Genomic DNA, 26,042 nt, shown 5'->3' with positions numbered 1-26,042 from the left:
ATAACGTGCTGGGGACACAAACGGAAAAGATCCAAAACTTTTATCGGGTCTTTCCCAATGAGGTATAATTGCGTTATAATGGGGGGGGGGGCTCTTGTACGTTATAGGACCACTAAGCGGGGGAAAGGGGGCTATAACGGAATGACCCCCTTTATCTATGATTGCGTCAGAACATGATCAGTTCTTTGCAGACAGTCATTCACTGTTTAATCTTTGCTGTGACATTTTAGTAAGTAGTTATGAATATTTTAACATCACCAACTCTTGGCTCTAGCATTTTAAACTGCGTTCTTCTGGATCAGAAGCACATTTATGAAGCATACAAACAAGTCCTGTCGTCAAAAACTCAGAGTAAGTGCTCTTATTTAGGAGCGTTGATTTCAGTCTTTATAAGCCTTTACTTCTATTTTGCTCAGCTTTCATTTTCTGGTATTCTATATTCTATTAGCTGACGGGGAATTTGATATCTTCACCTGTTTAGATTCAATATCTCTATGGATGTGGGCATCAAGTGAGGCCAATGCGGCTTTGAGAGATATTGTCATGCGGTTTGCGGAACTTGAAATTCTTGTCGTGAAACTGCTTCAAGGGTATATGAAAAAAGTAAGAAACTGCTATGTAAAACAACATTTTGAATGGTACTTGAACATTGTGTATGTTTTTTTGATTTCCATTAAAGAAACGCTATGACAAAATATGATTTGTCTCAATACTAACAAGACGGCTCCTGCGGGTAGCTCGGAATGTTCCAACATGCACCAAGTTGGCAGAAAAAGGTTCTTTGCTCTGAGACAAAAAACTCCTTTGACTAGCTGAAGCTCATTTTTTGTAGCTGAATTTCTTCAAGCATTTTTTGCGTATCAACCGCAAGTTCGACTTTTTAATTTGAAAGAAAGATTAATGCAGAATCTCCTCATGTTGATATACTTTTACCAGATGAAAAACCAATTACTTTGTCAATTGCCATTTTGTAATAAACAAATTTTTGTAATGAAACAAATTAAAACAGTTTAAATTTTGTGCAAATACTGCCTCCGTTGAACTAAATACTTCACAAAATGGAGTCCCTAAATTGCAAAAAAATAGATTGTTCAAGAAGTAAAAGTAACCAGCAAAAATATGAAGTGGGCCGTAGGAAAATAGGCGAAAACTCGATTAGGCAAAAAAAAATTGTAGCCATAACGCAAAAATTCTGAAATAAGGTTTTGTGGAAATTAGGCGAATACCGATTAAAACACTTGAAGGAGGTACTGCAATATCGGCTGAATAATATGTATTTAAGTAACTGTAACACTAGCTTCAAATACCATTAAAAATATACACGGGTTTTGGTTTTTGACCGTTTTCAAGATGTACGTTTAGCCCAACTCCATCAATTTTTTGTGAGTTTTTGCAGCCAGGGAGCAATTGAACATGTCGTTTAATCGTAGAGAGCTTGTTTTGCTAATACAGATTGGGAAGCGATGTTGTTTTTGACGCAAAAAATACTTTAAATAGTCTCAGCGGTGAGCTTTCCTTAAGAAACATCCAGAAAGTATGCCATTTTCTCCATATGTACTTTATACCGTGAACCAGCAAAATTGTTTATTAACAAACAATCATTACTCTCTCAGGAAGGTACAACACACGGTGACCCCCTTGCAATGTCTGTATGGAATAGCCATAATCCTCCGAATTGATCTTTTTGACGCTTGCTTTAAAGCTCAAAAGTGGTATGCGGACGCTGGTAACGCTGTCGGCTCTCATGATAACCTGAAAATTTTGGCTCGTAGAAAAAACATGGCCCTGCGGGTTATCGTTATGCCAAGCGCCATGTTATTAACAAAGAACATCTTGAAAAAGCACAGCAGATCTTCATTAATGACGAAGTGGAAATAGTTGAAGCCCGTAGAGTATTAGGTAGTGTAGGTTCTGATAATACAAAAAAAAATTGTGAATTGATCAGTAAGACAGCAGAAGTTTTCGTTAAAAAGCGGGCCTTTCATGCCAATGTTTCACCTTAAAATGAAAATGTTTTTAAATCATTCACTTCATCGGTTCAGCATAAATTGAGCTTCTTAGCTTGTACATCAAAGCAATCAAAGATGAGCTATTACCGAATCTGGCAAAGAATCACGACTATAATAAAAAATATATTTAGTTGCCGCAATGGAGGGTAGCCCAAACATCCTTGAACCTGAAGACCGTTCGAAAGAATACAAACGATGAGGTCCAATGTACAATCATTTCCTTGCCCGAAGCCCAACTAAAGCAACAGCAAATAGTGTTTGAATTTAAAAAGGGGAAAAAGCTTGATATCTAATGGAATCCGACAATTAAGAGCGAATTGGATAAGAACTAATCTTTTTTCAGCCTGGTTGAATGCTATGTCTTTGAAGCGATGTCATTTCGACCTAACGAAAAGTGATTTTCGTGATGACCTTACCCTTCGTTGTTTGTGACCCAGTAAAGATGCCTTCAATATGACTGTTGCACATGCTCTCCATTGTGTGAAAGGAGGATACACTTATGAGAAATAAGGAGGATACAAATGAGAAATAATGAGCTTCTTGTTCCTTGAGGAGTCTCTTTAGTGATTTCTTTCAAGATGTTGAGCTCGTACATCATCTTCAGTCGTTGCAAGGGGGTAACCTTTGCTCTAATATCAACGATAATAGTTGATGCAAGATTGGACATCAAGGCCAGCGGACTTTGGGAATCCAGCTTTAACAAAACATACTTTATTGTAAAAAAAATTTCAACCGCTAAATTAGCTAGCACATAAGTAGCATCGGAACTCGCTGTGCGAAAAGAGGACAGCTATGCTGACACAGCTTTGCTCTCCTGAGGAACTTCGTCTTTTAAATTCGAGGCTCTAGGACTCTTAGGCGAACCAGATTGCTGATGCCTCAATTGAAACTGTTTTTGACGAACGGAGGGTGTTATTTTTACTCACCTACTTTCGCCATTAGATCTTGGTTTTCAATAGATTATCTTTTTGTAATGTTTTCATTTTATGAATTTGAAAAATATGAAATGCGTCGTGAAGGCTTGCTGGGAGGGCCGCTGACCAGACAATATTCACCCAGTTTTGGGGAAGGCATTTCTTATTTTAGGTTATTTGAAACCAGTGGTTCTAAGCAATTTGCATTGAAGCTATTGATAAGCGTTTTGATCACCATTTACCACCTTTTGAGTGCAGTAAAAGAGATGCAAAACATTTAAACAATGACATCTTTTGCGTGTACGTTTAACATGTCGTTAGCTTGTAAATCGTTTTCTCGGTTGTTTAGGGTTTTTGTCAAATTTGTAGCTTTGGGTTGATTTTAAAGTATCTCTGTAAAGTATTTTAATTGCTATATCGAATATGGCCTAATCGGATTTTCGCCTAATATCTCAAACCACGAACGCGTATTTGAATTTCATTTTTCTTCTCGAAATGACAAAATGTTCGTCTTTGCGTACTGTTTTAATTAAAATCAAAAGTATCATCTGCGGGCTCCAAATTTTTGGTCATCTTTGTTCGGTACGATGCCTACTAAAAATGAAATATTCCCCATTTTGAAAAATGCGTGAAAAAATTATCCACAACTGCTGCTGCTACTACATTAAAAGAATCAAAAGAATTAACAACTGTTTTTTTCTGTCAAATTTTCTGAACTCAAGTAAAAACTGAGGGGAGACATTCATCAGCGATGTTGTTGCCTATGCTTGCACTGTCTTTTACATGAAAATTTGCTCTGATTAGGCTGTGATGTGACACTTTCATGTCTCGTTTTACCTTTTACTTGAGCCACAAAAATATGTGTTCTTGATGAAAGCACAATAGTCGATCATGACATCAAGTTAATATTTAACTGCATCTTTTTGGTCTTATGCTCAATGCTGTCGTCATGCGTTTTTGCTATTGTTGCTTTGAAATTCACAACGAAGATGTCGATTAATCTTGGCTCGCTGTTTCATCAGACGTACGCAGTTCGGTCCAAAACCCTTCAGATTTGATCTGTATTTTTCCCAAGAAATAGAACTGTCCCGACGAGGACTGACATTCTGAACAATCGGGTTGTTCACAGAGTTTGTCGACTATTACGTTGTGCCATATTTCACTATTCGTCGCTCATCTGCGAAAAAATGGGGATTCTTGCTGATTTAGTTTGAAACCCATGTTATTAGCGTTCCATTGTAGCTGGCTCATCGAATGCTTCATTGATATGAATGGTCTACAACAGCCAAAGGTATAGTGCCGAGAGTTTTGTGTTCTAGATGGTATTGCGAGTTTAGCTTGAAGTCGATAATATCATCGAGTACGCTAACCCGTCTCATTTTCAACGGTGATTGGATGAAGTTGTGAAATCAAAGGTAGCGAAAAGGGTAGACCAACTTTTAAGTCCGCATAGATAAGTTCATACGTAAAGTGGTCGTCCCAGCCTGGCGCTCAAAAACGGCGGTGGGTTTAATTCACAGCTAATAATTTCATCTGGGCCATTAAGTTTTCTTTTTGCTACCTCAAATTTTACCGGAAGTACTTTTTGTTCAGGTTGCGTTTTGACCTAATGGTGAAAGTGAGTAAAATTGCCATGTGAACTAACTTTTTCTGAGCGAGGGAAGTTTATTTCATGCGCGGCGATGAGTGAATGACTTTTTGACGCTGAAAAGAGTTTTTGAGAGTTTTTTGTAGAAGTAAATTTTGATCGATGCCGCATGAATATGCAGCCATCTGAAATCGATACCACATAATTTTTGAGAGCCTGATAATGCGTTTCAAGTGCAAAATTGGCACATATTTCTCATTTTTGTCAATTTTTGGCTTTTTCAATTTCTTCATTTTTTGGATCGTTGAGCGAACTTTCTTTGTCTAAGAAATTAGATACCACAATGTTTTTGAGAGCCTGATAATGCGTTTCAAGTGCAAAATTGGCACATATTTCCCATCTTTGGATTTTTTCAATTTCTTCATTTTTTGGATCGTTGAGCGAACTTTCTTTGTCTAGCAAATTCGTAAATATGGCAACGCTTTTTTACTAATTCTCGAATTGGATGCCTGTTTTTGACGTGGCGTTTTAGTTTTTATAAAATTGTACACATAATATTCCGACACATAATATATTGTCCCAGTTTTCTAAGTTTTTTGGTTGTATTTTGAGTTAAATTACCATGAAAAGTTCTTTGGTGCACCGTCGGTGTTTTCAGTTTCGTGTTGTTACTACTTGATTTGTTTTTGGCGATAACTCTGAAATCCAGTAAAATTGTTCACCATATTTTGAACGTTTTTCCAATTGTTTTACTGTTTCGCAATTGTGCTCATTTCACTTCTTACTGAGGCAGGAAGAACGCTATATAATTTTTTTTAAACCTCGATTGCTTAATAACGAAAAAGCCATATTTTTTACCTCATGTTTTCAATTTCGATTTTTAATTAGTGTTTCCAATTTAATTTTTAATTTGATTTTTCAAAGTGCGAATTGGTTTTTTCTATCTTCTTCACATATTCTGTGTTCTCCACATTCTAGCATGTTTTGAACATTCTCCTAAGACCTATAGTTTTATTTGACATACCTTCATTAGATGGAAAATTATCGATTTTAGCTAATAATTTTTTTTTTGAGTTTTTGAGGTTTTTTGTTTGCAATTGATTTTATTTAATAAAATTTGGCACTGAATTTTTGTTAGCTTTACTTTCCGAATTTTGAACGACACTATTTTTCTGTGTCTTGGTTTTTGTAATATACGATTTTTTGCGTTTGAATATTGTTCTTTCTCTTTAGTCTCTTTCATTATTATTTTCGGTTTGATTAATTCTAGTATTCTAGTTTTTCTTCAAAAAAAGAAAGTTTTGGGATCTTAACCTCGCTTGACTTTTGCTGCTGGCGCAGTTTAGTGTTGTGAATTGCGTACGAAAGTTTGGCTTGTTTTATGTATATTAATAAGGCAATTTTTTTAGTTTAGTAGATTTTATGGGCTATTTATCATTTTTGTTTTTTTGTTTTAGTAGTCACTTTAGTAGGTACCGGTTGATTTAAAAGGTAATTTATTCACCAATATGACTCTTTGAGCCGTTTCCGGAATTCTTCCGTCGATATTTTCATGCAATTTTTTGCTTGACCTTTTTGCGATTTTCTTCTGGAACTTTCTTTGACTTCTCAAGTGACTTTTTCACGCTTTCGTTCTTCATTTTTGATTGATCTCTATTGCTCTCACACCGAAGTAAAGATTTTTGCTAAAATAAAGTCGAATGCAGCATTGCAAGAAGAAGGGCTTGATAGACGAGTGGGCAGTGCTTCTGGTCAGGGAGCGGGTGGTCAATGGTTCGAATCCCGGCGTACTAAACGCACCCCTAAAAAATTTATCTAGGCTACAGCCCCTGAATTAAATTGCCTCGTCTGTCGTTCAAGAGCAATTCCTCCGATATTTAGTCGGTTTATGTTTATTTTTGAATCGAGGATTAATGCTTTTTTCAACCTCATATTCAGAACTCAGAGGTACGAGTGGCGCAGCATTCAGCTATCAAAATCTCCTTCCTGCCATGCCTTAGGCTAAAAAGATTCAACAGAAGTCTTGCCGTTGTCAAATATTTTCGTGATAGATCGATTGTTTGAAAAAAGAGTTCCGAATGGTTTGTTTTTGTTTTGAATGTTGTGTAAACGCGTGTGTTTGTGTATGTGTTTGTGTGCGGGTGGAGAACAATATTTGCCAGTCTGAGCTTATTTTATACTATTAATGATTTGGAAATCACTTGGAATTGGTTCATCTTTGTGTGTCAATAGGTAGAAATTCTGTGATTTAAGTGCGTTTGTTTTCAATTTTTGCTGAAGCTACGGCAAAGCTGCAAATTGTTTGTCGCGAATGATAAGCCATTATATTGAAAAATTTTCTTGCTGTTGGTTTTAAATTTGGCAACTATCTTAAAAATATCAGCTGTCTAAAGCTCAATGATCGTTTCTGTTATCCCTGAACTCTGCAAAACCTGTTCAATACAGCAGCTTTTTAGTTGATCTCAGACAAACTTTGAAGCTATTATTTCGGACTTGTTGGTCTGTTACGCGATTTTTTTCTATCAGTTTTTCATCTGACGATTGATTTGACTTTTTGTCGAGAGAAGCGGATAAATCGGCGAATCTCAAGATTAAGTCTAGGCGCAGATTTGTTGCGGATTTACTCTAAAAGAATTAGAGATAACTGTATAAGAGATTTACTGTCCCTATATGAGATGATCGAAAATTGGAAAATTGTTTCAGTTTGTGGAGCACAGACGAGTTTTGAAGCAAGTGGTGGAAGAAGAACATAATGTTGCTGATGTTCGCAATCAACACCTAGATTATTCAAAGAAAGCTGCCAAATTGTCTTCCAAGGTATTGCCTCTACGTTTTGGACAAATGCAGAGGGATTACATTCATGATATAGATATATGGGAAAACAGAATTAATTAATCGAATTTTTTCGAGAATTAAATTTCAATTTTTGACGATGAGAAAATTGGGCGATACATTTCTTTTTCAGAATAGTCGCATCATTTCTTGGCCGCTTAGCTATAGGTCGCACATTTTTGGTTCTTTTTTCAAAGTTAAACTGATCAGGCTGGGTGCAAAAGTTGCGCGTTGAATCAGAATAGCTGGAAAGGAGTAAATTCAAGGTAACAAGGCAATTTTCTTAGTTTTGACGCGCAGCGTGGTACATTTATCAAATGTTTTCCGAAATCAGCGCTGGAGTGATTTGTTTCAGTAGGAGTGATTTGTTTCATTTGCTTGAAAAGTTAACGCGTGAAAGATCACAAATAATTCCGCAATTTTGTTCATTTGATTAGGAATGTTTCTCTTAATTTTGAAGACATTATTTCAAGAAGCATTCAGCAAACTATTCGTTCTCTGTGTACTATGTGCCTGTTTAAGTTTGTTTAGTCAAAATGATTGTAATTTGAATGTTTTTTTTATTAGAATTTGGCCGAGTTTTCGAACGAAGTTTGAAGCAGTTATTGTGAACGTGTTGCTCTTAAGCTAAATTTTCGCTTGACCGTTTTGATTTTAAGCGTGACTTTTACGCCCTTGACTTTTTCGTCTTTCGGGATTTAAATTTTGCTCTCATTTACAAGTGTCAGCGTCTGAACTCAAGTGGCGGAACTTCACTACTAAAAGTCAAATGAGAAGTGCGCCGAAATTGGAGTATTTTTTTACTTTAAATTTTATTAGTGGTTGTAGAGTTATATGACATTTGATGATCTCATTTAAAGCCCCGCCTCCTCCTAGTGATTTTAGTTACCCCAACCCCAATTGAAGCAGGTTGCAATAGATTTGAGCTCCCATTAGACGATCGAGAGCAATTCTTCCGGCGTTTGTAGTTTGTTTAAATCTTGGAATTTTGCTGATAGCATTTAGTTTTACTGATATAAAATTAAAGAAACACCGAATTTGCAAAAAGACATTAGATAGTTAGATAATCGTAGTATGGAAAAGGTAGTGTGATTTTACTACGAAGAAAACAATATAACAACATAAATGCTTATTAACGCACAAAGAAAAGTAAAGTAATGCTAACCATTAAAATCATTTCTTTCTTTTTGCAAATTAAATTTCTTCCAAGAAATTGAATCATGTGTTACATTTCTTGGGTCACTTGCAAGCTCATTCCAATGAAATTTTTTAAGCGTTTTGGCAATTACTTTTTTGATTGTAGGTTCGGTGAAATTTTGTTCTGTAGAATAATACCTTGACGCATAACGCTTTTTTCGGCTAACTTACAGTTAACCGTTTGTTTGGTGTATAAATTACCTGAGTGCTTATGACAATAGTATTTTTCAAGTTGCCGTTTTTTTTCCTGTTTGTTTAAAAGCTGTTTTCGAATTTAGTAGAATTTCTTTTATATAATAATTTTTTATTGGTAAAATCGAATATATCATTTTCAAGTCACTTTTTTCTATTAAAACAAGCTTTAACAGCCTAGTTTAATTGAAGTTCTAGTTCAGAAAGCAATTATTTATCAATAGTTGACAGAAGTATGGCTGAGTATTGCAGTTGACTTAATACAAAACAATCTATAAATGATTTTTATTTTCTTAGGAACTTAACAGTCTTGTAGGAGATAGAAGATTTTCTTCCTTGCGCCTTTTTGCTCAATAGCATTTTCACTTGATATTGATAGTTTAGTTTATTGTTAAGATCAACGTTCAGATATTTAACACTGTTGTTCCGAAAGTTCGGTTATTTACCTGTAAATCAACATTGCACCTATATTGAAGACATTGAAACAAAAATATTAACCAAATAATTTTTGTTGCATTTGTTTTTCATTTTGAGGGGTTTATTTCGTTCTGCTTATTGGCGTTTTCATTTATGCCTTTTTAAATTTCCCAAATTTTTATGGCAAACACAATGTCCTGGTCATGTCTTGAACCCAATGAAGAACTATGATTCATACCCCGCCTCCCACAATGCCAACCCCTGGTCGGTTGATTGAGAGCATATCATCTGACATTATTTGATTGTGTTTGATGTTATTTTGTTTGAATACATGAAAACTAAATGTTTTTTTGAAAATATTGTTGCTATCGACTTTAAGATATTAACAACAAAAACGTTCAACTGGTGAGTTACGCGTAATGTGTTACTTACTAGTGAACAATCTAGAAAGCATTTTTCTACGAAAGTTACCTAATTACCAGTTTTTTTTTGCTTCAGAGCTTGGATTTTTTGAATCGTAATTTTGTCTTATTCGCGAATTTTATTAGTCTGTCAAATTTTGACGTGGCGGTTTCAGTTTGGCTACGTGTCAGTCGCGAAGTTTTGATCTTTGACTATTTTTAGAGGATTAGAGTTATTTTTTGAAGGGTTAAAGGGGGATGTTAATTAGATTTTTGTTTTGTTTAATTGGGTTGAGACTGGATGTACAAAATTTAATTTTTGAAAGAACTAAATGTCATCTTGATAATTCAGCTTCAATGCGTTTTTAAAGGAATTTTTTTCCATGTAGTTGTCAGTGTTTTAAGTTTTATGAAAATTGCCTGATTTCTGATGTTTTATTCACATTTTCCGTATTTTTTGCTAATTATTATTATCAATTTTGCTCAAAATATGCGTAATTTAAAGATAATATTACTGGTTTTGCGTTCAGTGATAGAAATGAGTTTTCTGGATACTATTTTGGCGAAACTTTTCAAAATGCTGCTTTTATGAAAACTGACACTAAATATGCTTCTTTAGCCCACTTTGTCCAAATTCAACAAAAGTACAAACCAGAAAACTGAACACAATCTTCGTTTACTCAAATCAGGGCTGCTTTTAGCTTCTTTTCGTAACAAGGTGTCCGGAAACTAAAATTTTGCCGGCATCTCGCCTATTTTATTTTGTTTTTTTTTAAATCAAAAATTCAATTTATTGCATTGCGCGTTGGTTGAGAACAATTACGTGTTTATATAGACGCTCAGTAATAGCAAGGCCAGTTTTGCTCTTTATTCATATTTTTTAATGATGTTTCCAGCAACATCTGTTTTCGTGGAGGTGCAATTAATGAGCGGTCCCATGTACGTTCAAATGATGCACCTTGAAGGTATACCATAATTTGAGAGAATAGGTCATAATTTTTTGGGCTTTGACACTTTTTTCGTACTTTAAATTAATTGTTGCATGTTTTCGTTTTATTTTTAGTTTTGTAAATCTGTCTCATTAATCAGAAGCCTCCTATTGAGCTGTTATCGAACATATCTAATAATTTGAGCTGAGCTGATACCTAAAGGCTTATATCACTTCGAATCATTTTTTTAAATTAGTTTTTCTAAAACTTGCTTCTCAGTGAACCTTTTGCTTTTTCTCATAATGGTAGGTCCAATTTTATTTCTAGTCAAACAACAATTATTTGTGTTGGGCGGTTTGAAGTTTTTAAGTAATGTTTTTATTACTTTGATATTTTTTTGCATATCCGAAACACATCTTTTAAAAAAAGAACCTGAAATATCATTTAAAACTATTAATGAAAAGCTAGATGGATCAATTTTTGGTTCACTGAAAAGAGGATAAGAGCTGTCTCTAATCCAACTGAGATACAGTTTGGCTGAAATAAGATTAAAAAGAAAACAACGCTGAAAAATTCAATGAAGTTTTTGAAATATATTCGGAGCGAGAAGAGGCCTTGGTATCAACTGAAAGCAGCAGATAGGTTCAGTTTTAACCCCTTTAGGTAGACAATTGCGCTTTATGTTAATGACACTCGGTCTGAAAGCTACAAAGTAGAACAACAAATGCAGGAAAAAAACTGAAAAATTTGTTGAGGAATAAAATAAATGTTTCCAATAATTGTGGTTTTTGATGTGTTGTCACAGTATCAATTCAATTTTATAGACTGGTCTGTTTTGTTGAACGTAGACCAAGTTTAACATATATAACGTTTTCAGTGATTACGTTAAGGTTTTAATAGCTTGAAGGTCTCAATGGATGTCTATAGAGGTACCAGTGAACTTTTTGATGGTCTTAAGCTGATAGTCATCGGTTTGGTGATCAATTTATTGAACGGATTTTTATTTTTTTAATATATTGAACTTGGCAATTTTTTGTCAATTTGTAACTTAAATCAAGACAGGTCCCAATCAAGTGCTTGTGACGAAATTTTTAGTCTCCACCTGTTTCGTGTTTTAACCGACTTTTTTGACGTTGACACTATGAGTTTCACTGAAATTTTTGTGAGCTTTCGATACTGGTAACTATTTGTGGTTGCTTTATTGTTTCTCATTGCCACTTTAAAAATCGGCCTTATCGATGTCCAAATGAGGCTGAAGTAAACTTTTATAATCTTTTCAGTTAATAGCTTAGCGTTTGTGTCTTTGATACTGTGTTTTTGTGATAATGTATTTGTGTATTTTTGGGTCTTGCCTCTATTATTTTGTAATTTCAACATTTAGTCTCACCAAGGACATGTTCCATTGGCTTCACTTTTAATGACATTTGAATCCCTTTTGTATTTTGTAGTAGAAAAGTATTGGTTAGAATGACTTTGATGTTATTTGTTTTCCAAAAGTTCATTGTATTATTGAAAATTGGCCCTTTTGTTTTTTGCCGACTTGTTGAATATTCCCGTTAATGACAGGCCATAAATGCTTTGCAGTATAGTACACGTTCATTTGTTTAGTTTCGGTAGTCTAATACTATATTGACATTGCTACTAGACTACTGGAAAAAGATACTGAGTTTTGTCCTTAATTTGTTTTTTGCCGTTTTTTCTTGTCGAGTAGTCTCATTGATGTTAGGGGCCATCGGTCCTCTAATATGGGTTTATTTAATTTATATAACTGTTTTATAGCCGCCTCAGCTTCTCAGCAGGCCATTATAGCGCTCCTAATTTTTTCTTTTGCTTCGTCGAATAAAAATTTTTTGCTTTAGCTTAGTTCACAGCTTGTTCAACATTTTGCGTGAAATGTTATGACTTCTCTAGGCTAGTTTCACTCTTCTCTCATTCTGCTAAAAGTGTTTTTAGACAGCGGTTGCTCAGCAAAGCAATTCAGAATGAACAGAGTCAGTATAAAAAAACGAAATCAAAATTGGAAACGGATAAACCCAAAAAGCCCAATTTGTGGCCCGTTACTCGAACTTTGTTCTTAGTCACCATCTCTAATGCTTATTGGTATTGATACTAACTCATATTTGGTCTCACTACGAAACAGGAGTATGTTTAGCTCCAAAATGACACTATTTTGATGTCATTTTGGAGCTGAACATACTCCTGTTCGCACTTTAAAATTGTTTGTGTACAAAAACCATTCTTTTCATTAGTTTTTTCTCTTCTTTCAAACCCAATCTTGGTTATGGGAATCAACAAGGGCTATTTTCGGGATATCTGCCGGGTATGTTTGGTTTTTTACTTTTTACAGTTCTTTGCCCATGCTCCATTTGTTTTTTATTGGTGTTGGAGTTTTTGAAAGTTTCCTATCTTCTTCATTTGATTCATAGCCGCCGTCAGACTCTCAACGGCTATTATTTAGGCGCTCTCCTTTTTACATTTCAAAGAATTTGAATTGTATTGGGGCGTTGTCTTTTTTTAAAGATGTGTTCACACATTTTCACGATTTTTAAAGTCAAATTGGAGTAGTGATTTGGGTCACGTCGGAAAAGAAAGTGGAGCGAAAAAGCGAGTGGTTTTGCGGCGTGACTTTTTTCGCTCTAATTTTAAAGTAGTGAGAAAATAGTGTTTTGAACAAAAATTCGCTTTCTTGTTAATGGTTTCTTGTTCACATGCGGCAATTTCACTTTCATTTTTGCTGTTTTTCGATTTTTTGAATCGGATTTTTCTTTAAATGGTTTTCCCAATCCATTCATAGTTCATTCAGGTCTAGTTATTTGATTGAACCAAATTTTCATTTCTCGCTAGTGGTTATTTGCTCACATGTGGCATTTTGACAATGATTTTCTATTTTGGTTTAACTTTTTGTTTTTTTTTAGAATTGGTTTTCCCAATTCACTCATAGTCCGTTCTAAATCTAGTTTTTTTTATTCAATGAAGTTTTTTTGAATTTTACGTCAGGACTTGTCCTGTTATGTTTTATTTTATTTCGTTTTGCCTTTTGATCACGTTTTTCGTTTTATATAAGTCATGACTTTCACGTTTGACTTCTGACTTGCCTCACTCACTGTTTCAACATTTTTAGAGGATTAGAGTTATTTTTTGAAGGGTTAAAGGGGGATGTTAATTAGATTTTTGTTTTGTTTAATTGGGTTGAGACTGGATGTACAAAATTTAATTTTTGAAAGAACTAAATGTCATCTTGATAATTCAGCTTCAATGCGTTTTTAAAGGAATTTTTTTCCATGTAGTTGTCAGTGTTTTAAGTTTTATGAAAATTGCCTGATTTCTGATGTTTTATTCACATTTTCCGTATTTTTTGCTAATTATTATTATCAATTTTGCTCAAAATATGCGTAATTTAAAGATAATATTACTGGTTTTGCGTTCAGTGATAGAAATGAGTTTTCTGGATACTATTTTGGCGAAACTTTTCAAAATGCTGCTTTTATGAAAACTGACACTAAATATGCTTCTTTAGCCCACTTTGTCCAAATTCAACAAAAGTACAAACCAGAAAACTGAACACAATCTTCGTTTACTCAAATCAGGGCTGCTTTTAGCTTCTTTTCGTAACAAGGTGTCCGGAAACTAAAATTTTGCCGGCATCTCGCCTATTTTATTTTGTTTTTTTTTTAAATCAAAAATTCAATTTATTGCATTGCGCGTTGGTTGAGAACAATTACGGGTTTATATAGACGCTCAGTAATAGCAAGGCCAGTTTTGCTCTTTATTCATATTTTTTAATGATGTTTCCAGCAACATCTGTTTTCGTGGAGGTGCAATTAATGAGCGGTCCCATGTACGTTCAAATGATGCACCTTGAAGGTATACCATAATTTGAGAGAATATGTCATAATTTTTTGGGCTTTGACACTTTTTTCGTACTTTAAATTAATTGTTGCATGTTTTCGTTTTATTTTTAGTTTTGTAAATCTGTCTCATTAATCAGAAGCCTCCTATTGAGCTGTTATCGAACATATCTAATAATTTGAGCTGAGCTGATACCTAAAGGCTTATATCACTTCGAATCATTTTTTTAAATTAGTTTTTCTAAAACTTGCTTCTCAGTGAACCTTTTGCTTTTTCTCATAATGGTAGGTCCAATTTTATTTCTAGTCAAACAACAATTATTTGTGTTGGGCGGTTTGAAGTTTTTAAGTAATGTTTTTATTACTTTGATATTTTTTTGCATATCCGAAACACATCTTTTAAAAAAAGAACCTGAAATATCATTTAAAACTATTAATGAAAAGCTAGATGGATCAATTTTTGGTTCACTGAAAAGAGGATAAGAGCTGTCTCTAATCCAACTGAGATACAGTTTGGCTGAAATAAGATTAAAAAGAAAACAACGCTGAAAAATTCAATGAAGTTTTTGAAATATATTCGGAGCGAGAAGAGGCCTTGGTATCAACTGAAAGCAGCAGATAGGTTCAGTTTTAACCCCTTTAGGTAGACAATTGCGCTTTATGTTAATGACACTCGGTCTGAAAGCTACAAAGTAGAACAACAAATGCAGGAAAAAAACTGAAAAATTTGTTGAGGAATAAAATAAATGTTTCCAATAATTGTGGTTTTTGATGTGTTGTCACAGTATCAATTCAATTTTATAGACTGGTCTGTTTTGTTGAACGTAGACCAAGTTTAACATATATAACGTTTTCAGTGATTACGTTAAGGTTTTAATAGCTTGAAGGTCTCAATGGATGTCTATAGAGGTACCAGTGAACTTTTTGATGGTCTTAAGCTGATAGTCATCGGTTTGGTGATCAATTTATTGAACGGATTTTTATTTTTTTAACATATTGAACTTGGCAATTTTTTGTCAATTTGTAACTTAAATCAAGACAGGTCCCAATCAAGTGCTTGTGACGAAATTTTTAGTCTCCACCTGTTTCGTGTTTTAACCGACTTTTTTGACGTTGACACTATGAGTTTCACTGAAATTTTTGTGAGCTTTCGATACTGGTAACTATTTGTGGTTGCTTTATTGTTTCTCATTGCCACTTTAAAAATCGGCCTTATCGATGTCCAAATGAGGCTGAAGTAAACTTTTATAATCTTTTCAGTTAATAGCTTAGCGTTTGTGTCTTTGATACTGTGTTTTTGTGATAATGTATTTGTGTATTTTTGGGTCTTGCCTCTATTATTTTGTAATTTCAACATTTAGTCTCACCAAGGACATGTTCCATTGGCTTCACTTTTAATGACATTTGAATCCCTTTTGTATTTTGTAGTAGAAAAGTATTGGTTAGAATGACTTTGATGTTATTTGTTTTCCAAAAGTTCATTGTATTATTGAAAATTGGCCCTTTTGTTTTTTGCCGACTTGTTGAATATTCCCGTTAATGACAGGCCATAATTGCTTTGCAGTATAGTACACGTTCATTTGTTTAGTTTCGGTAGTCTAATACTATATTGACATTGCTACTAGACTACTGGAAAAAGATACTGAGTTTTGTCCTTAATTTGTTTTTTGCCGTTTTTTCTTGTCGAGTAGTCTCATTGATGTTAGGGGCCATCGGTCCTCTAATATGGGTTTATTTAATTTATATAACTGTTTTATAGCCGCCTCAGCTTCTCAGCAGGCCATTATAGCGCTCCTAATTTTTTCTTTTGCTTCGTCGAATAAAAATTTTTTGCTTTAGCTTAGTTCACAGCTTGTTCAACATTTTGCGTGAAATGTTATGACTTCTCTAGGCTAGTTTCACTCTTCTCTCATTCTGCTAAAAGTGTTTTTAGACAGCGGTTGCTCAGCAAAGCAATTCAGAATGAACAGAGTCAGTATAAAAAAACGAAATCAAAATTGGAAACGGATAAACCCAAAAAGCCCAATTTGTGGCCCGTTACTCGAACTTTGTTCTTAGTCACCATCTCTAATGCTTATTGGTATTGATACTAACTCATATTTGGTCTCACTACGAAACAGGAGTATGTTTAGCTCCAAAATGACACTATTTTGATGTCATTTTGGAGCTGAACATACTCCTGTTCGCACTTTAAAATTGTTTGTGTACAAAAACCATTCTTTTCATTAGTTTTTTCTCTTCTTTCAAACCCAATCTTGGTTATGGGAATCAACAAGGGCTATTTTCGGGATATCTGCCGGGTATGTTTGGTTTTTTACTTTTTACAGTTCTTTGCCCATGCTCCATTTGTTTTTTATTGGTGTTGGAGTTTTTGAAAGTTTCCTATCTTCTTCATTTGATTCATAGCCGCCGTCAGACTCTCAACGGCTATTATTTAGGCGCTCTCCTTTTTACATTTCAAAGAATTTGAATTGTATTGGGGCGTTGTCTTTTTTTAAAGATGTGTTCACACATTTTCACGATTTTTAAAGTCAAATTGGAGTAGTGATTTGGGTCACGTCGGAAAAGAAAGTGGAGCGAAAAAGCGAGTGGTTTTGCGGCGTGACTTTTTTCGCTCTAATTTTAAAGTAGTGAGAAAATAGTGTTTTGAACAAAAATTCGCTTTCTTGCTAATGGTTTCTTGTTCACATGCGGCAATTTCACTTTCATTTTTGCTGTTTTTCGATTTTTTGAATCGGATTTTTCTTTAAATGGTTTTCCCAATCCATTCATAGTTCTTTCAGGTCTAGTTATTTGATTGAACCAAATTTTCATTTCTCGCTAGTGGTTATTTGCTCACATGTGGCATTTTGACAATGATTTTCTATTTTGGTTTAACTTTTTGTTTTTTTTTAGAATTGGTTTTCCCAATTCACTCATAGTCCGTTCTAAATCTAGTTTTTTTTATTCAATGAAGTTTTTTTGAATTTTACGTCAGGACTTGTCCTGTTATGTTTTATTTTATTTCGTTTTGCCTTTTGATCACGTTTTTCGTTTTATATAAGTCATGACTTTCACGTTTGACTTCTGACTTGCCTCACTCACTGTTTCAACTGAACTGTTTTTAAATCCATTCACTCAATGAATTAAGCAAGATAGTGAATTCAGTAAAGGTTAAAAGAGCAAAATTAAAAGCGCCGCGACGGGGTAAATCGATAAAGCCCGGTCTTTGAGAATTAGGTTATCAAAGTTCATTAAAGTGTTTGCTAGCTGACATTGGTATTAAGCTTATTGGCTTTCAGTTTAGAAGCTGAATTGAGTAGTTTTAGTTACAGAAACCAACTGAAACGGCACGCCGATTCAGAACAATTTTTGACACTGAAAAAAAAAATAGAAAAAATTTGGTCGATTTATCTCTTTTTCCTTATTTTGTTTCAATCCCTATGTGCTTCAAGCGCGTCAACGGGGGCTATTTTCCGGCAATCTGCCGGCTATGATAGATGATTAAGTCAAAATCAAGGATGAGCGGCACATCACCGAGCGTTTTTATTCAATTTTAGTCTGGTTAATAGCTGCGTCAGCAACTCCAGACGGCTATTATTGTGCTCCTATTTTTTTTACTTCGTCTAACAGATTTTTGTTTCGTCTTACCCTGAGTTCTTGGAATTGACTTTTTCAATGACTTCAGTGACTTCTACTGCTGTGCAGTTAAATTTTGTGTTCGTGACGTCATTTCTGTTTTTGGGTCAATTGCGGAACTTACCACACTAAAAAAATGACTTCTGAACTCACTTATGGAACTTCAAATTTTATGAACATTTACTAATTAAAGGTTAATAGTGTGCATCTAAGTAGTGCCAAACTTATTCGCCCTAATTCCTGAGTATTAGAGTATTGAGTTTTAATATCGAATATTATTTTTGAAAATGCTCCATTAGGGTTTTTTCTTTTTAGAGCAAACGTGTCTCATAAAAATGACAGTCGGAATCTAACCCAAAAAGTCTAGTGGTCTATTACAAAGCTGGTGGTCGATCTGTCAATCTTATTTCGATAGTTTTTTCAATTCATGGTAGGCCACAAGTGTCTATCGCGGCTGTGTTTTATCGTTTTGCATTCATAAAATGAAAGTGTTTTTTCTTATGCGCGTTTTAGACTTTTGATTTTGAAGACATTGACAATAATTTCTCTGCTTTTTTCCGTGCTCCCACAAGGTTTCTTTCTAGTTGCATTTTTGTTTTGACGACAAGCTGTTTTTTGTACTGTCCTAAGTTCAAAGATACTATAAGTAGTTTTTGTAGTAATTTTGTTTTATGTTTGAGTTGCTTCTAATTGGAATCAATAATAATAATTGAATTCGTCTTGAACGACTAAAATTACAAAAATTAACATTGATAAGTATATAAATAGCAGATTCTATAAACATTTTGCGTTTTAGGTTTTCTTTTTAAAAGTTTTATTTGTAACCATTGTTTTTGAAAAGCATAACTTTGTGTTCGATGAATCTTGGTGGTAGATTTTTTCGTTCTAGATTGAAAATGTATTCTGTTAGCTCGTACTTCTGTAGCTCTTGCTGATGCTGGCTATCCCTACTGCCTGTTATAAATATTTATACCAAATGGTGATTTCTTTCAAGCTACCGTTCATTTGGTTTCAAATGTATCACAGAAGGTTTGTGGTGTTTGACATTTCATCCTGTTTGAAATTTCATCACCATTTCAAGTTGTTAGAAAAATTATCGCGATTTTTAAGTTTTGCCTCATTTTTTTTCTCTACGTATTTTCTGGGTGTTTGAAATCTTCCAAGATTTCAATGCTTGACTATTTCCCAACAAAATTTGCAAACATTCTGTGCATTGTAGTTTTACACACGGAGTTAACATTTTCTTCGGAAAAATCTAGTGTGCTGTCATTTTCTATAGACAGTAACTTGTTAGTCTAGTTCTTCTCAAACCATGATGGCAATTTGCAGTTTTTCAAAAACATGAAATATTAGGACATCTCCTGGTATACGTATGGTATACGTATTAAATTATTGAGCATAATATAAGCGAATTTTTCATTTTCATTACTAAGTTTTTATTAAGTCACAAATCACCTCACTCTCCTCACTTACCACCCTCAATCAAAATTGACTTTCCTCACTTTCAAGATGACTTGTGCTGACTTGAATAGAAAGTGATAAGGTCAATTTAATGTGTTACTATAATATAAGGTCATTTGAGGACAGCTAAGGGAGAGAGGACACATAAGCCATACAATTTTTTGAAATAAAAATGAGATCTCAAGCAATTAATAGAAAAAATTCTCTTCGATCTTGTTTTTTTTCATCGTCTTTTGGAGACGGCAGGTATACGACGCTATTGCAGCTATTTTTGGGTAACCTGTGACATTGGTTTTGGCAGGACATCTTATCGCCGTAACAACAGTCCGAGACTAATTAAAAATGAGACGTTATAGCACATCTTATGGAGCAAAATATATTGGTCTTACCACTCCTTGGCGGAAAATTGAAACAATTAATTTGCATCATGTAAACAGCAGGTGTATCATTGATTTTGCCTGCCATGTCGTTGATTTTTGTTTTGGTAGAAGTTTTCAAAACGAAAATAATTTAGTGCTCCTTAACCTAGATTTACGTGTTTTTTGATTTTCTGGGGAGCATGAGTAAGGATAAATTGATGTTTTGTTTTGTTCCAAATCTAAGGAGAAACGAGGAAGTTGAAAGAAGAATATAAAAAGGTGGCACCATCTCCAAATTTGAACTAATAGTGTTTTAAAAATACGATCTGATTTGTTTTTAATTAGGTAGATCAGCATGCAAAGAAGCGCGACAGTACGAAGCTGAAGAATTTGAGGAGCGAACTGCAAATTGTAAGTTTCAAATACATCGTAATCAACATTCATTCATTTTAAAGCTTGTATTGGTGTACCATTAATGTTTCTAAGGTCCCTTAGCACAAGAAGCAGACATTGAGTAATTGGGAGGCATTATGTTCATCATAGAATCATCAGTTGATCGCTCGCGGGCAGTGAAGTTAGTTCCCGGTGGCTTGACCTGCTCGCTAATTGTTAGTTCTTGTGATGACGTTATACGTCTCTGAAGCATCATAGTTCCTTGCTCTGAGTCACGACCGAGGGTTAATCCGGAACAGCCGATGTCTTTTTGGAACCCTATGCTGTCCGGGTGAGGTGGAGGGGATGGTACCGGAATGTAGTTTCTGGGGGAGGGAATATCTCGAATAGGTTTCATAGTCATAATTTTGGGGGGCAGAGCTGGGGGAGTTTCACGGTCGATTGGAGTTAGAGCAAAACAGTCGCCACATTTTTGAGGTTGACTGGAATCTGAGAGGTATCCATGAGGCGCACTTGCAGCAGGAGTAGACTGTTTTGCATTGTCATCGTGAGAACCCATATTGATGCCTTTTGATTTCTCAATGTAGAAGTCAAATAGATTCTGGGTAAGGTCAGAAATAAAAAGGCTTGTAGTGTTTTTGGATAGCATTTTAATAATGAATATCCCATCTGATTTCAAATATCCGCGTAAGAATCGTTTCATCAGTTTCTTCTCAGCTGTTGAGTTCAACCGACCACAAAATTTAAGGTGCTTCCGAATGTAATCATGCCTGAAATGCGAACTAAATTTGACATATTTCTGTAAATATAACCTCTGTTTTAAATTAATTAAATGCTATATAGTAGTTGTGATGCCGTCCAAATAGTTAAGTTGATGTTCTGTTCATTATTTACAAATTAAAAATTAGAGGTGTTGAAAACTTTCAAAAGTTGTAATTATTCTCAGACTATTTTATGCTTTTGCGCTTCATCGATGAAGTTCAGGTCTCTCCCCCCCCCCCCCCCCCCCCGCGAAGCTTAATGGAGCTAGAACATAAGGTACCACTGGATTGCTGTCATGCGGTAATAAGGGCTCTTGTGTGCACAGTGCAGGAGTTTGATAGTAAGTGAGTTGATTACTTACCCTCCTACGGTTGTGCAGTTGGCGAACCATCTGATAATACTGACTGAGGAGACGATGAAGAGTAGGAGTAGCCAATACCAGATGAAGAGGAACACGTACTCGTTGAAGATGTTGATGGGTAGTACACAGTGCATGTGATAACCGTGAACCTCCTCTATCGCACGGCCTCTCACTGTACACCAAGTCACCCGAGGGAACAAATAAATTACGTCGCCAAAGCGCATTCTGAAGTAGGGAGCAAGGAGAAATTAAATTTCATCAAAATTTATTTAACCGATGTTGAAGTACGCTAGGATATTTTAAGTAAAGAATATACTAGTGAAAATCTAAAGCCTTGCAGTTGAGATAAACTCAAAACACTCAACTCAAATGGTGGTCATCAAATCTGCCAGTTTCAATTTTCAGCAATTAAAAGTAGTGTAAAAAATTGCTAACCCTTTGTAGAAAACATCAGTAATGACCGTCAATCCGTAGAAAGAGTAGCTCTGTCCTATCCAACATGTTAGGCAGTAGTACTGGAACAGAATGTTGAGTAGAAAGCAACATTTGACCATGGGATACATAATGGTCAAGTAGTTGCCATTGTGTCTGCTCACGTCGACCACACACTTGCCAGTAAGGAATGCTCTCACTTTACCACAGAATGAAGGTTCCGGCTGTTTCTGCAACTCCAGGTACCTGTCTATGTGTCTGGTGATCTTGGATATCACACTCTGCCACTGTTCTGAGTCAACCATCGTCTCAAACGAAGTAGCCATCACCGTTATCTCCTCGAAATTGAAACCCGCGCTGAAATGCGAACAGTGCAAAAGTTCTTTAAATGCTGAATGACCTAGCTTGAATTGTGTTTGTAGTTAATTGAATCTTTTGAGCCAAATGCGAACAACGTGAATGCAATACGGAAATGTAGAAATTGAATATACAGCTCACTGTGATGTTAAGTTGAACATTGATGAGCTTTCTGTCATTTTTAAAACCTGTTTGACGTGTAAACTTGTTTTTGGTTCTGAGTAAAATTTCTAGAACAATACAAAAGGACAATTACTTGAAATCGGTGCTGGGGTTCTTCATTGGCAATCAGCATAAACAGTTCGCTAAAAATGAATTTGCTCTTTGTCTACGATGCATTTTGGAAAAATCGTGTATGCGTTCCTTTTGCATGATTATTTGTTAGTCGACAGATTCATGTAATTTTTGTGCAATAATGAACCAATACGAGTAAAACGGTCAGTAAGAACTCAGCTAGTCTATAAACGATCAAAACGGAATGAAACTGGACTCAAATCTTATTGGCTTGAAAATTAAGCAAATTAGGCTGCTGCATTTCAATACTCGTTATGATCGGTTTCTCATCGGTCTAGAGGCCTTTTTTCAATCCATTAATAAAGCGATACATGAAAAACAGAAGTCTAATTTATACACAATCAACTGAAAAATGTGATAATTATTAAGTATAGCAGCTAACTTGTCGTATACAGATTTCCAGAGCAGGTGTGGCATGGTGAATAGAAGAGACATGAGGAATAGGATGAGGGGTGTCCATTGGTAGTACTCCACCATATGTCCACCCACACTGGGAGTGTGTGTCTGCATGTTGTTGTCGTAGAAGAATCGGGTATTTGAGATCCAACAGTAGTTGTCCGCGTATGTGATCCATTGTCCAGTGAACTGCTGAGGCGACCAGCAAATTATCGCTTCTCCCACAAATTGACGAGTGGTCACTAAAAGATAAAATTTGTGTAAATCATCCGAACAGGTTTTTGCTCTTTAGCAACGCACCACTGTACCGCCAACAGCAATTATTACGAATATTTAGAGCTAAGCGGTCTCGAACTAACTATCTCCTGAACCGCAGTCTTGTGTGTTACTTTTTACAACTCAATAGTAATAATTTGGCAATTATGTTGTGTTGGGCTTTTACCAGCTGGTGGCTGTTAGCTCTATTTTTAAGAAAATCTACAAGAAATCTGTCTCTCGATCTGTTGCTGATTTTTGCGTGTTACAGTTCTCAAAAATTCAAATTTAATTGCTTTCATTAAAAAGCACTCGAATAGAAAAACTGCAAACAATATGAGTTCATACCAATTCCCAAACTCATGCTAGTTTTCGAGAAATAATGTATTTTTTGGATCTATTCTGTTTCGGATAGATCCCCCCAGTGTTTTTACCCCCAGTTACAAATTATATGTTGTTATATTGCACATTACTATGTAAAAAAATAGCACGTGCGCCTGGGGGCCGTAAAAATTATGAGCCCATTAAGCTGGGGGAAGGGGGGGGGGTTTGGGGCTTGGCAAAACAGAATTGATCCATTTTTTTAAACGTAACAGTAGCTCCTTTTGTAATGTATAGTAATTAGGAACTGCTGGTAATGTTCAAGGTGAAGAGGTCATTTTGAGATTTTTTTGTTCCTATATAAGTCACCCCTAATTATCTAAACTACACCGCACAAACCCCCCTCCCCCCACCGGCTATCTACCCCCTTCACCTAACTACCCCAGCACTACCCACCTCCCCAACCTATCTACCCACCCACCCCACCTACCCCCCCCCCCCCCCCTATTCTACCGGCTATGTTTTTTCTGCAAAATTTTCGCTTGACCGTTTTGACTTTTCGAGTGACTTTTACGCCCTTGACTTTTTGTGTTTTGCGTGATCTAAAATTTCCTCTCAATCACAATTTCAAGCAGCTGAACTCAATTGGCGGCAATTTAGTACGCAACGTCAAATGAAAAGTGCGCCGAAACTGGTGCCATTTTCACTTTAAATCTTAATAGTGGTATTTATTAACATCTAATGTGTTTATTTGAAGCCCACTGTTGAACTTCGTAGTCCCATTTCGGCTTCCTCCCCCCCCCCCCCCCGACTGAAGCAGGCTGCAATTGATTAGAGCTCCCACTAGTCGTTCGAGAGCAATTCTTCCGACTTTTAGACGGTTATGTTTAAGCAATACTAATCATGTAAAGTAAAGTTATCAGTAGGTTAAAAAAAAAACTAAATGAAAGCAAAATATTGTAAAATAGGAGCTTTCGATGTGTTAAACTAGGGTCAAATCAGTTTCAGCTGAAACAGGTGTCCAAAATTGTTGCTAATATAGTGAAACATGGATTGAATAAAATTACCGAGTATTCCTAGTCCGATGAGAAGAGCGTTAGTGTATCTGAAGTTGAGCCTGTCTGAAAAGTCGCTGTCCAGGCCACGGTTCACATTGCCCAAACTGTGAATGATCTCCGTTATCATGGCTGTCTCTCGTATTCCGTGTATGAAACTGTTACATTCGGGGCAATACTTGGAGATTCAGATCTCAATTAGAAAGCAGTGCGAGCCATTTCTGTTGCATGATTTTAGTAAAAATGTAATGACTTTGTGATAATTTGGAATTCAATACATGCTTGAAGGTTGCGCAATTCTGTATAGAATAGAAACCAAATATTCCGGTGAAAAAAACTGTGACGATATAAAGCTTTCTTTACTGTATTACTTGTTTTGTTGTTGTTTAGAGCTGTTTTTTCAATGGCGTATTTGCAATTAGCCTCTTGACACAAATCCGCCCTGTAAAAATTTATTAGCTGGTATTTGTTTGAGTGCCGTTACCCTACACACACTGCAATGTAGTTTAGTTATTAAAATCGTGTCGCTCGACGGTGCTGGTTAAGAAAAAAACGTGGTAATGATTTCGGGGGCTAAGCGACGTACTAACATGGGAGGAAGTGTAAATTGAATTTTAACACGTTTTTATCACAAAGTTTCTTCAGGGAAGTCTACGTGTGTTATTTCGTTTTGCATATCTGTTCATTTTTCACTGGCATATGTTGTTTATCTATCTGTGCAAATATTGATATTAAAAAGTACGAAGCGTGAACTACCTTCATATACTAGGAGGAAGGCAGGGTGAAAATGAATTCTTTGGTCATTTATTATAATCCAATATTGGCTGGTGTGATCCACAAAAGAAACGGAAATACCGGGGAAAGTTGTGCATGTAAAAACCTTCCCTTGGTGTCTTCCAGTCGTTTTTTCTGGGAGTTTTATTAATCAAAAGTGATGAAAATTTGCGGAATGAAAAAATGAGAAAAAAAATGAAAAATTTTAGATGGTCAAGGTGCGAAAGTAAACGGAGAGTAGTGTGTTGTTGTTTAGGCCTTTGGGGAATTTTGTTTATTTTATTGATGGGCTTTGAAGAATGAAAATATGATATTTTTCTCAAGTTGGAAAACTGCTCCTGGAAATGGCGATGATGAAAAGATGAGGTGGAATTAAGAGAGCAGCAATAGAAGTAATGTAGTTAATGAATGGATTAGCTAAGCTAATGTCAACTTGACTAGTAGTGGTTAATTATACACTGAGTATTTACGTAAGCGCCCTTCTATTCCTGTTGCCTTTGTTGTTTCTAGGAACTTTTCCTTTTTTCCCTGTTGTGCGATTTGAGTCCCAATTTACAAAGTTGGGTCGAAATTCAAATGAGGCTGGTGTGCGTTTGTGCTTTCCCTCTTAGCTGTGCAAAGTGGTGGAAAAGGTACAGGGAGTTATAATAGGTAGATAAAACGACAACATAGATGGGGTGCCACTGCAAACTGCACCAACAACTCGGGTAAGGTATAATGGGGGGGGGGGGGGGTACGGAGAAGTTGTCGGTAGGTAGGGTGGCGCTAGTGAGCAAGGCGGTGATGAAGCTATCTGTGACTATCTAGAGTAGGTGGTTACTACTGCTGCTTTGGGTAACTAGGAAGGAAGAAGGCAACGGGCGCGCGAAGCAACAGG

The 26,042-nt window shown here is 35.6% G+C and overlaps 2 protein-coding genes across 6 annotated transcripts in view; one reads left to right on the top strand and one right to left on the bottom strand.

Annotated features, from left to right (window-relative positions):
* Positions 1–224: 224 nt before the first annotated feature.
* Positions 225–26,042, top strand: part of LOC142334591 (uncharacterized) — an 88,804-nt gene continuing 62,986 nt past the window's right edge. For all 4 annotated transcript variants that reach the window (XM_075382746.1, XM_075382745.1, XM_075382743.1 and 1 more), the window contains exons 1-4: positions 225–351; positions 482–603; positions 7,215–7,328; positions 20,111–20,176. In XM_075382746.1, coding sequence (XP_075238861.1) covers positions 240–351; positions 482–603; positions 7,215–7,328; positions 20,111–20,176 — 414 coding nt within the window. In that variant the 5' untranslated portion in view covers positions 225–239. The remainder of the gene's footprint in view (positions 352–481; positions 604–7,214; positions 7,329–20,110; positions 20,177–26,042) is intronic.
* LOC142334593 (innexin unc-9-like) lies at positions 20,020–25,867 on the bottom strand. Of its 2 annotated transcripts, none has more exons than XM_075382751.1 (6): positions 25,636–25,867; positions 24,404–24,833; positions 22,747–23,002; positions 21,717–22,070; positions 21,282–21,506; positions 20,020–20,928 (listed from the first exon to the last, which is right to left on the bottom strand). In XM_075382751.1, exons 2-6 carry the CDS (start codon positions 24,519–24,521, stop codon positions 20,247–20,249), a joined length of 1,635 nt encoding a protein of 544 aa, XP_075238866.1. In that variant the 5' UTR covers positions 24,522–24,833; positions 25,636–25,867; the 3' UTR covers positions 20,020–20,246. The 2 variants fall into 2 exon arrangements, with proteins under 2 accessions (XP_075238866.1, XP_075238868.1); XM_075382753.1 differs by having other exon boundaries at positions 24,404–24,690.

Source organism: Convolutriloba macropyga, chromosome 2, assembly GCF_964194025.1.
Source record: "Convolutriloba macropyga chromosome 2, txConMacr16.3, whole genome shotgun sequence".
In the NCBI taxonomy this organism is placed as follows: domain Eukaryota; kingdom Metazoa; phylum Xenacoelomorpha; order Acoela; family Convolutidae; genus Convolutriloba; species Convolutriloba macropyga.
Note: the sequence above shows the minus strand (reverse complement) of the source record. Positions and strands in the feature narration are given on the sequence as shown.

Coding starts and splice junctions, on each gene's coding strand:
- LOC142334593 (XM_075382751.1), bottom strand. CDS start 24,521: ATGATAACGGAGATCATTCACAGTTTGGGCAATGTGAACCGTGGCCTG. Junction 21,507..21,716: donor ACTGATGTTTTCTACAAAGG/GTTAGCAATTTT, acceptor TCCCTACTTCAG/AATGCGCTTTGGCGACGTAA. Junction 20,929..21,281: donor AACTGCACAACCGTAGGAGG/GTAAGTAATCAA, acceptor TTCGCATTTCAG/GCATGATTACATTCGGAAGC.